A 12,100-nucleotide genomic window follows, 5' to 3' on the forward strand; every position below is an offset into this window, starting at 1 on the left:
CAGACATGGAAAAGATTATCTAAACTAAATCTAAAATTAAACAACAACAACCATAGAACCTGACATGCATACCTGGAGGTTTGTACAAACTAGAGATTGACCCTGTGGCCATATATGAAAATTGTAACTTTTAAAGATATGGTTTATCTGTAATATAGTTACAAAAACACCAGCATGCTTACAAAAACAAATTTGTCCTCTCTTTCAAACAGAAAACACCGCAGTAATGAATATTATAAGCAAGAAGAGTTCTTTGACTGCATAAATTTACTCTCATTGTTGATACATCCCGAATTATAATACCTAAGCAGTACACAGTTATTCATGGGAAGGGGATACTTGACACATTACTTACTTGCAGTGTCCCTGAGCAACTGCTGAACACAAGGGTGTAAAGCCATTTTTATCAACAGGATCAACTTGTGCTTTTGAAGTCAGCAGCAATCTTACACAATCTATAAATTGGGAAACATAAAAGCAGACGTATAAAAAAAAGGGAAATAAAAGCCTGAAGACCAAATCACATTTCTTAGAAAACACACAACTAACAAAGGCAAAGTACTGTATCATGATATCATATAACACCTCAGCAGACTGCTAACAATTAAATAAAAGTTGAATGGCCAGAATTCTGTATCAGCTACTTACTTAAGTATGCTTAGTTAACCTAGAATAGAGAGGCTGCATCCGCACTGCATGGCTCAATGCTATGGAATTCTGGGAATTGTAGTTTACTGTGGCATCAAAGCTCTCTGACAGAGAAGGGTGCATATCTCACAAAACTATGCATCCCAAAATTCTGTAGCATTGAGCCATGGCAGTTGAAGTGCATTATTTTGCAGTCCAGATGCAGCCCAAATAACTTCTCCTGGCCCAGCGTTCTTCAGACCTGACAGAAATGTAGAATGCATCTCTCCCCATTCAGCTGATGCCTAGTAAATTAGATTGATGAAGGAGTTACTAGTACAATTGTGGCAACAATGTCAAAATTGTGACTAAGTAACAATACTGAATATGAAACAGTTACAGATGAGTAAATGTAGATAACTGTTTTGTATTGAGATTCACTACTTGTGAATTGTGATTATGACATTATTTCCATTACTGTAACTAGGAGATGTAGAGAGGGACACTACATGCCAGATGATTGCATACAGTCCAAGAGGCCACAGGCCTGAGATTGTGGGACCTGAACAGAGCAGTAGAGAACATGAGGTCTTGGAGATGTCTCATCTACAGAGTTGCTATGAGTCCAGGTTGACTTGAGGCGAGTTAACAACTACTCTTCTCTCCGCCTATTTTACTGGGCATCAGCTGTACAGGGGGAAAGAAGATCCATTCTTCCAGTGATAAGAGCATGGGTAAATAATGTTTTCAAGGTGGGGTATGGCTTGGGCCAGGAGAAGACACATAGTTAAATATATTTAGTTAAATCTTGAATCCTGGCTTAGCCACCTAAGTCCAAAACACACTGCAGCAATCATCCAGTTTGAGACTGCTTTAACTGCCCTAACTAAATGCTAGGGAATTCTGGGAACTGTAGTTTTGTGAGACATTTAGCCTTCTCTGTCACAAAGCTCTAGTGCCACAATAAATTACAATTCCCAAGATGACTTAGCATTGAACCAGGGCAGTTAAAGCAATCACAAACTGGATTATTTCTGCAATGTTTTGGACCCTAATTAACTATACTGAAAACAGGATTCCAGACAATATGAACAGATAAACACATTTTTTATGGAAATCTTTCATAGTGCAGTTCCTTAGGCTCTGAATATTGGGGGGAAATGTAGGCTATGAATGAAATGACAATGGAGATCATCCCATTGGCCTTTTCCATCCTTCCTTCCTTACCTAGGCATGGGATGAAAACTTTAATGGAGCCCTGGTGGCAAAGTGGTTAAATGCCTGTACTGCAGCCATTCACTCAAAACCACAAGGTTGCGAGTTCAAACCAGCAAAAGGGCCCAAGCTCGACTCAGACTTGCATCCTTCCGAGGTCGCTAAAATGAGTACCCAGACTGTTGGGGGCAAATTAGCTTACTTGCTAATTAGCTTACTTGCTGTTCACCGCTATGATCTTTGGAATAGCGGTATATAAATAAAAACAAATTAAAATTAAATTAAATTTATGCACAGATTTTATTGCATGCCTCTGTGCCAAGGCTGGAGGCATCCCATACCTGATAATGGCAACCCGTACCTGGTCTAGGCTTCTTTTGTACTTTACAAAGAACAGGAAAATCCTGTTCTTTCAAAAAGTGCCAGAGAGGCCTGGATCAGGTACAGGATGCCATGATAGGATACAGGATGCCTCCAGTTTGGACATGGAGGTGTGCGATAAAATCTGTGCATAAAAGGTTTTCATCCCATGCCTTGACTGGGAAGGAAGGATGGAAAAGTCCAGTGGGATAATCTCCAGTGTTGCTGCTGCTCCTACAGTCAGTCTTCTAGATCCATGGATTCTGCATGCATGGACTCAACCGTACATGGTTTGAAAATATTTTTTAAAATCCCAGAGCAAACCTTGATTTTGCTATTTTATACAAGGGAGACCATTTTACTATGCAACTCTATATAACGGGGCTTGAGCATCCATAGATTTTGGTATCCACTGGGTTTCCTGGAACCAACCCCAAAGGATACCAAGGGTCCATTGTACTACTTTCTCTGGGGAAAGAGATTAATGAAATGTATTCCCAGGAGAATATGTACACAACTTGTCTTCAAGAGACAATTACCATTGCTCAGAAAATATGTGCACCAGAAAGATTTTCTGATTTATGAAATTTGCTGCAAAGTGATGGCCACTAACCTAGGCAGCTTTAAAAAGGTATCACACAAATAGAAGTAGGAGTAGGAGGAAGAGGAGGAGGAGGAAAAAGAAGAACAAGTAGTAGTAGTAGTAAGAGTAAGAGTAGTTATTTTAAATCCTGCCTTTTTCTCAGTTTGGGATTCAAGGTGGCTCAGATAAGAAATATAAAATTATAATTCACAAATTATAAAAGTTAAAATGGTGATTAAATAGCTAATACAGAATCCATTAAAGAAAACAAAACAGAACAGAACAAAATAGTGGATAGGAAGTCCAGCACATTATTTAGGTGGGCTGGCTTTGCACACACTTGGTCCTCAAAGCCCTGTTGAAACAGAAAGGTCTTTACCTGCCTTTGAAACAAATGCAGGGAAGTCTAAACTCTCTGGGAATGGAGTTCCTGAGTCTGGGGGCACCCACTGAGAAGGCCCTCTCCTGCATTCCTGCCAGATGTACCTGTGAGGATAGTGGGACAGAGACAAGGGCCTCCCCAGCAGATCTCAAAACACAGGCAAATATGTCAGAAGCATTCTATCTGTAATGGCTAAATGTAAACTCTGGCTCCCAAGCCTGAAAGTCTCTAAACACCATCTAGTGGAAGCAATGACATGAAAAGGAGCTTGCTTTCCTATCTGGTCTGAAAGGTCCCCATAAGCATCTTACTGCAGCAGTAGCTAGCAGATTTTAAGGCCCTGGACAGATGGGCGGCAAAACACTGCCCCTCTTTGCTGCACAGCATTGCCGCAGCAACCAAACAGGACAGCAATGCTGCACAGCAAAAAAGGAGCCACCTAGAGCGGCTCCTTTTTTGCGCCATCATAAGGGCTGTGATGCAGACCTCTGACGACTCTTCTGCCCACAAGCATGTGAGCGTTCGGGCTTCCACACGTTATGGATGCGCGCCTAATGTCATAGGGCTCGGGAACGTGTGGTTGGTGCATGCTCCCGAGCCCTACTATCGCCACCATCGCAGCCCTTATGATGGTGCTTCCTGGCAGTGAGTGTACGAGCCCTATGTCAGGAGTGAAGCAAGTCTTTAAAACCAAGCTATCCAAGGTGCTTATGTTGAAATCACCAGCTGTCACACCATTATATATTGAAAGAAGCAGGATGCTGCGGAACTATGTAGACTATCAGCCTAATATAGCTGGGCTCTCTTCATGTCTCATTATAGCTTCCCTTTCAGGCATTGCCTTTCCCAAACTTCTTTTTCAGCTCCTTCTGTTCAGTGTTGATCATCTTCACTGGATTTTGAATGAGAACCGTGGCTACTTCTAACCCAAATGAGAACTGTGTGAGACACACCCATTTGCACAAGGCTTACTAGCTCTGCTAGTAGTAAGTAACACATTGCCCCCATGTTTCTATGCAGATATCTGAGGACCTAAAAGCATCAACAGTACTGCAGGCTTAGGCACTGGGCAGGTAATTTTCACATGATAGGTGAGGTTTTCCCTGTCCTTAGTTGCAGAACAGAGCAGCTATGCAGAGAGCCAGCATGGAAGTGTTGGACTATGACTTTGGAGACCAGGGTTTGATTCCCAGCCTGACCATCTAAACCCACTATATGACCTTGAACAAGTCACACTCTCCAAGCCTCAAGGGAATCCAATGGCAAACCTCCTCTGAACAAATCAAGAAACCCCCATTTAAAGGTTTGCCTTAGGGTTGCCATAACTTGGAAATAACTTGAAGGCACACAACAACAAAAACATAAAGAGGCAGTGGCTTGCCTGAGGCCATCCAGTGAACGTAAGCTTTGACCAGAGAACTGAGACTGGATTTAATTGTAAGTACTACTGCTCACTAGCATAAATTAGGTACTGAAACGATCACTACAGTGTGGAAAGTAGATTGACTCTATGAAAGCTTATGCTGCAAACCTCTTTCTCTGAGTCTCAAAGGTGGTATAAGCACACTTTATATACTTCATTACACACACACACACACACACACACACATATTATGCATATATCCTTATGCTTATATACACACATATGTATGTAAGTATAAGATCCTGCCGCTCTATCTCTCCTGTACGCTTTGACTGCTGAGTTGATTGCAAACTAGTTTTGTACTTTTTTGTACTGTTGCCATGCCCCATATACACAGCCCCCCCCCCCACACACACACAAAAGAGGAAGAATCACAAATATAATGCAAATTCCCCCTAGCAGAGCCATTGGGGAAGGAGGTGTAGTTTGCTGGCCTCCAGTGATCATGAGACCAGGATTTAAATGTAAACAGTATCTCTTGAGACACTGCTGGCAAGTTAGGGGCAGAGCCAAGATGCTTCACTGTGTTGCCGCCCTTGGCTATGCCTCTTTGGATTTAGCACTTGACCCACCCTCCCATCACTGTCACAGCATGAAGTTTCTTTTTTCCCTTTTCCATGGATTTTTGCCTACCCCATACTGTTTTGCAGTCAGACTTGGGCAATCGGCTTGGCATGGTGTCTAAATAGGTTGTCATCTGGCAGATAATTGGGGGCAAGGGAGACATTTTGAGTATGGTGAGCACCTAGGTCACCATTTAGGTGGAAGGGAGGTTACCAGAACCACCTCTTTTGGTCTGGGGAGATGGTGAAAAGGGCCTACTTTGAGGCTGGCCTGAAGGATAAAGCCTCTCTTTAAGTCTTGGGGGAAGGACTTTCAGGTTGGCTTTCCTGATGCGGGCTGGCCAAGAATTAACCCAATGTATCATCACCCTGGAGAAGCTGCAGAAGAGGTCTATGGAAAGGACCACCTGCTGCAGCTGTTCCCACACTAGGCTACTCCTCTTTTAGTTGCAGCTCTTCCAAGAAATATTAAATAGGTAACTTAATAAAGTGGCCCTTTTGAAACCCATTTCTTGTGTCTGGTCTCTTTATTCACTTGTTGGGCAGCAAATACATATATAAAACACAGCAAATGCTCTTTTTTATTTTTAACTGAGAGGACACTTTTCTAGGAATCCTCCAGCATGACTTGATGGTCAACTTCCAATACTAGAGGACCTAGAGACCCCTAGAGAGAACATATTCATCAAATCTGCACATCATCAAATCCACAAAAGGGAAACCAGTGGATGTGGGGACCGACTCTATTTGCTTACCTGGGGTAAGACCTACTGGACTTGCATCAGAGTAGACACATGTAGGGTTGCATTAACTACAACAGTTGAACAGAGAACGAAATAACAGCTCTGACAAAAGTCATACCTGTATGTCCATTCATAGCAGCAGAATACAAGGCAGAATAGCCATCTTCACAGGATTCGTTAATGTCCAGACCTTCTTCATTAAGCAGCATTGACAATAAAGTGACATTTCCCTGGGCAGCAGCTTGGTGAAGAAGGGTGGGCCTGCCACCCAGGGGGGCAGGACCACCACTCATTAATAAAGGGGTTAGGGAGGGAGACCAGCCTGTGAGTTAAAAGCAACATCAATTAGAGAGAACACACAAGAAGAAGCTAAAGATGCACACTCTGCAAGCTTTTAAACAATGTTCAACTCCCTGTCACTTCAGTCCCTGTCAAAATTTAGCACAGAGCTGACAAATATTATTTTTAATTCTGCATCCAAAGATAATTAAAAGTCACATGCAATTATGAAGTTTTATTCACTGTTAACTAAACCTGAATAGATTTTTTATTATTGTAAATAAACACAAAGAAGCAATGAAGAACACTTGGTTGCCGTTGTGCAGATTTTTTTTCTTTAAAAAAAACCCTGACATATTATCTTAAAGCTTCTAGATTTATAATGAACTAAAATTACCAAGTGGGTTGTGGTCAGTTTTAAGTAGCATAATTTCCCTTTTTAAAAACTGCAACCTGAAAATCTTGCTGACACTCTCAAGAATATTTTAAATCTACCCAAATTATCATATTTTAGTTGAGAATGCATTTAACACTCAGTTTAGTGGACAAAGGCCTTGCATGTCCTGCCTACTGCTACTTTGGCTGTCCTAAACACTGTACAATCATTTTAACTTGGCAGCACGGTTGGTTCCTCTTGTGCTTTAACAGGAAGGGCTACAGAATAGCAATTAGCAAATTACATCCAAATTACTGGCAGAAAGCTTCCAAGTCATCCAGTAAGAAAGGCAACTGACATAGCAGAACTTTAGAAAAATCAGAGGGAGTTATCTTGGTTAGAAATTCCAGGTATCAGACGTTAGCAGCTTTAGAGGAGAGTTTATTAAGGGCATGAAGTTTGCTGTATAGCGTGCGGAAGACTTTGTGTACCCTTCCTTGATCAAAAGGCTGCAAAAGGAAATAGAAAACAGGATTGAAAATAGAGATGCTTGTTTATCGTGGGTTGCCCATTGGAAAAAAGAATAAAGAAATCACAAATGCAATTATTGATTAAAAGTAATGATCAGTTTGCACTATCTGCTCATATTATAATGGTAATGAATAAGTCAAGCACCATGCACCATAATTCTTGCATTGTAATTTATCATTTCTGTAGCCTTTTCCATATATCAAGTACTTAGCTACTGTTCTCTTGTCTATGTATTTATTATTTATCTGTTCCCATCTAATGAAAGGGTTGAAAAAGTGTTTCTAAACTGTTGTGCCTTTAATGAAATATCAGTGAACTCTTCAATATTTCATTAAAAATAGCATGTGTGTGTTCTAAGTGAAGGCATCAGCAGTGTTTCTTGTCCAAACTGGGCAGGAACCAACACAGGGACAAAAAGGATTGAAAATGGGCCAGAAGAAGAAAATTCTGCAGGGTGCGGAGACTGGGAAGGAGAGAAGAAGAGAAGCAGATAATGAGAAATAAAGTAAGAAAGATATCCTTATCTTCTTGAAGGCACTTACCTTTGACTTTACCATCCACTGGCAATACCAGTGTACTACCTCTTGGCCAATACTACATTGCAACTAGTCAGCCCATGCTAACCTTGGGATCTTTCTAGAGAAGAAGGGGTGGACAACTCAGTACAACAATGGAGATTATTCGTACTCCATTGGGAACAGACCAATTACTTTCTCAAAGTCTCATGTTGATGGTAGGGATATCTAACAGCCTAGAAGGAGCCCACCTTAGAATTCCTTTCAGAGTGTGACAGCTGTCTAGGTGATTGTTTGCACCTAAAGCCAGCTGAAAGACTCCATAAAACAATTATGGTTGGCTTGAATAAAACAGATATATGATGTATTTTAATATGCATAATCAGCTTCATATTAATATCAACAAAATTTCATAAATTCATTTAGGGCAGATTAGATCATTTAATTTTGAATGTTCCCAAAAGTAAAGAAAGGGAGTAAGAAAATAAAGTTGTATAATTTAAATGCCATATTGTTTTTCTTTCCATCTAAAGAACTAGAAGCCATTGTGAGAAATTAGGAGTTTCATAAAAACATTGAACATTTTCAAAATCATTATTATGGAAAACATGAAAGAAACAGAAGGCTGTTTCAACCTATGTTGCTTCCACATTAGATTCCTTAAGAACTACTAAGGCATTGTTTCTCAAAAGTCAATGAGAAGCTGAATTAAAACGGATGCTTCAGGCCAGTACAGTGGTACCCCGGGATACGAATTACCCGGGGTACGAAATTTTCGGGATACGAATAAATCCCATAGGGATTTATTGCTTCGGCTTACGAAGGTTTTTTCGGGTTACGAAAAAACCCCGGCGCTGTTTCAAATGGAGCCGCGGCGGAGCCGCGGCTTTTTTTCTATTAGCGCCTATGGCAATTCGGGTTACGAAGGTTTTCAGGTTACGAAATTAACCGCGGAACGAATTAATTTCGTAACCCGGGGGACCTCTGTATTATTGTAACAGTATTTTATTCAGCAATGTCTTTTAGTCTATGTCCAAGATACTGCTAGAACATTTGCTTAGAACGAAAGTGTTTCCAGAAATGTTCAGGAAGTGTTCTCCTTGTAAGTTTAGTCCATTTTACTGCTTCGAGATGACTACGAGTGCAAGAGTAGTGATAATACTTCTCCCGACCTATTGGTCCTGGGAGAAGGCTTTGCTGGCCTCTCATTGGAGAGACCAGAAATTTAATTAAAACTGGTGCGCTTCTGTGGCTGTTAGCAGGGAGTGGGCAGGGCTTAGCCTGCTTGAGGCTCTCCTGCCTGATCTCCCTGTCACTTGCCTTGATCGCTGGCCCACCCTCCCACCTCAACAACCGTGTGAGATTCATTCTAGTCACTTTGGGGCTGGGTAGGAATTTTTGCCCTTGTTTTTCCAAGGGTTTTTTGCCTACCCTACACTGTTAATTGGGGAATTGGACAATTGGCTTAGGGTGTGGTCATACATAGGCTTCATGGCATAGGTGGGGGGAGAGAGACGTTTCGGTGAACACCTCGGCACCCTCCTAAAGGGTGAAGGTGGGTCTTTGGAACTGAGGTTTACGTCTTGAGACTAAACACGAAGGGAAAGAGACTTGCCTTGGGGCTGGCCTGAGATTTAGACCCTCACTTAAGTCTTGAGAGTTAAGTGGGGGAGTCTTGAGTTGGCCTTCTGGATGAGAGCCAGCCAGGGAGCAATCCAAATTATGGATTGCCCTTGGGGCTAAGGTGTTTTTGCCCTTTGGAAGCTGGAGAATTGGTCTTGGAGCAGACCATCCACCAGCTGTTCCTACACAGGGTTCTCCCCCCTGGGCTTGCAGTTCTCAAAGAAATAAAATTAAATAGGTTGAGTTTTAATAAAGTTGCCCATTTTACAACTCAGTTCTCTGTGTCTGGCCTCGTTATTCAATGAGTTGGTCAGCAAATAGCATCTTACTTTTCCTGTAAACAGCCAGTCTTAATTGCCCCAGATCAGTTTTTATATACCCACAGAAAAACCATGATGACTTTCAAGTATAGGTTTTCTTTTATTACGTTAAAAAAATTAGTAACAGGGAAATTAACTATTCAAGAGACACTTAAAAGAGTTTTAATCCTAATCCCTTTCATCTTTGTTCACTGGAAACCAACTGCAATGAGAGATGTTTAATTACAGGTAAAGATGGCCTTAAAAGCACTCCTTGTCCACACTACAAGGTTTCCTTCCATTTTAACTGTCCTGCTCCATCCTACAGAATCTTGAAATCTGTAGTTTATTGAGATACATAGGATTCTCTGTCAGGGAGCTTGAGTCCAGCCTCTTGAACTACTTTTTCCAAGGTGGACCTGAGACCTGTCTACTTCTCAGGGTCCCTTAGTACCTTCTAATCTCAGGATTTCTTAGGATGGCACCATGACAATTAAAGCGATATGAAACTGTTGAGTGCACATACACATTGGAATATTGGCAAGATAACATTTGGGGTGCTGTTGACAGATTTAACAAAAAAAGGCTATGTAATTCCAGAGAAAATAGCTAATGTGGAAGCAAACCTGGTTTATGTACAGTCATCTTCTTAAGCAAATTAACTAAATCCAGAAGCAACTGACAGCAGATTTGGCAGGAAAGCTGACAGATCAGTCTTTTGTCACATCCTGCCAGAGTCCCAGCTAAGTATTTTTTTTTTTACTGAACTGGAGTTACTGGTAGTCAGTCATAGCCACATAAAAATAATCTTTTGAGCCAATATCTTCTATCCCTACAAGTCTGAATACTGTTTTTCTTTGTCAGCAAAGGAAGGGAATGAGCTTCCAACAATAAGTGCTTTATTTAGCACTTATTTAGGAATTTAATTCATCAAATGGTAGGATGTCATTTGCTACTGTTGTTCAGATGTATGTAGTTGAGGAGACTTTGGTGATGGCTACAAACATCGGCAAAGCCATTTTGAGATTAAAGCTCTTGTTTTCAACTATTTTAATAATATTAAATAAAGATCAAGTGGCTTAACTCTGCACTGCGGTAGATCCAGGCATGATTAATTTTGCATTCACATTCACAGCAGAGCTTAAGTTCTCTCTTTACTATAAACCACTTTACAAATTAACAGGTCCTAGCATGGAAAGCAAACCCATGAAAGACCCTGAAACCCACATGGAGATTACTACACGCAAGGATCACACAAGCACATGTAATGCAGTACTGGGAGGATGAGATCAGTGTAGGAAGAGCAGGAGAAAGCCTTCCAAAGCAAACATGAAACAATAATAGTTCCATTGCATATTTAATATGCAAATTCCAGTGCTGAAGTGTAATGTCGAATCTATATTGATTTCAAAGATTTCACATGGAAGCAGAACAGATTTGTAGTCACTGAAGAAATTGCATAATAAATTAAGAAATATGGGTAAGCTTTGTGGTTTCATATGCAAAAGTTAGCAAATGTGAAGCATCTGGGAAAGTGTATTGGGCATGCAGTGGTGAAGGATGGAAGGAAAAGGGGGAAAAACAGCTTCTGGCATCAGCTTCAGATTGTGGAGATGATTAATTTCAGAGTTCATTACCAACCTCTCCTGCACCCCCATTTAGTTTACAAACAGAGAACATACAAAAGAGAAAACATATCTGAATGAACCAACTCAAAACATAAATTGGTTGAGATATTTTTTTAAAAAAGGAGCAAATCCAAAAAGAAAAAGAAAATGATTAATCCCAAGGGCATGGGAAATGCAATTGTTCAGAGCCATTAACTCAATGGCCTTAAAATAGCTGAATCACAAAACTAATTATTAACTTCCATATAAATAGTACATGGCCATCATGCCGCTGAGATGCAGCTCATCATTTACTAGCAAAAATTGTGGTCAGGGTCGAAATTTGCATCAATCTATATCCAATCATACTGATGCCACACACACACGTCCATGTAACTGCAATATATCTGTGGCATTAATATTAACTCCATCAGTGCATCTGAGGAAATCAACTGAAATCCATGAAAGTTCATGCTGAAATAAATCAGTCTTAAAGGTGCTGCTAGATTCCTTCTCTCTCTCCTTTTGTTTTCATGGTGTAACAAGCTAGCATGACTGTTTCTTTTATAATGAATCTGCAAAGATGCATAACGAACACGTGGATTTGGAATAGTTCCTTTTTTGGACTCACAGAAACTTCCCAGCCATTTGACCAATGGCCATGTTGGCAAGAATGTTCTGAAAAGTATTTTCTAAAAAAGTAAATTTTTCATCCTCAGAAATTATCTAAATGGCTTCCCACCCACTTGTACCTCTAGGTAACAGAAAAATTTGCTAAAGATGGGAGGACGCCAGGCAGCTAATATAATCACCAGTCTCTACTAGAAAAGCCTGCACTGTGTATATTTCTAATGCCAACCCTATAGTGGAAACTACACTGAATAATGTTGGGCAAATTTGCCAGTCATAATAAACAAATGCAGCCACACAAATATAGTGGTGTCCCTTAATCCCAGCAGGCCAGAGCTGCTGCC

General features: G+C 40.7%; 1 protein-coding gene across 3 annotated transcripts in view; it reads right to left on the reverse strand.

The window, feature by feature from the left end:
- The window catches only part of CTTNBP2 (cortactin binding protein 2), a 125,698-nt gene that overhangs the window by 48,612 nt on the left and 64,986 nt on the right, over nucleotides 1-12,100 (reverse strand). For all 3 annotated transcript variants that reach the window (XM_089524345.1, XM_089524346.1, XM_089524347.1), the window contains exons 5-6: nucleotides 6,015-6,218; nucleotides 356-455 (exon numbers count right to left, since the gene is read on the reverse strand). In XM_089524345.1, the coding sequence (XP_089380471.1) occupies nucleotides 356-455; nucleotides 6,015-6,218 (304 nt within the window). The remainder of the gene's footprint in view (nucleotides 1-355; nucleotides 456-6,014; nucleotides 6,219-12,100) is intronic.

The sequence above is a fragment of the Sceloporus occidentalis genome, unplaced genomic scaffold (assembly GCF_023333645.1).
Source record: "Sceloporus occidentalis isolate IW3139 unplaced genomic scaffold, rSceOcc1.0.p SCAF_5, whole genome shotgun sequence".
NCBI lineage: Eukaryota > Metazoa > Chordata > Lepidosauria > Squamata > Phrynosomatidae > Sceloporus > Sceloporus occidentalis.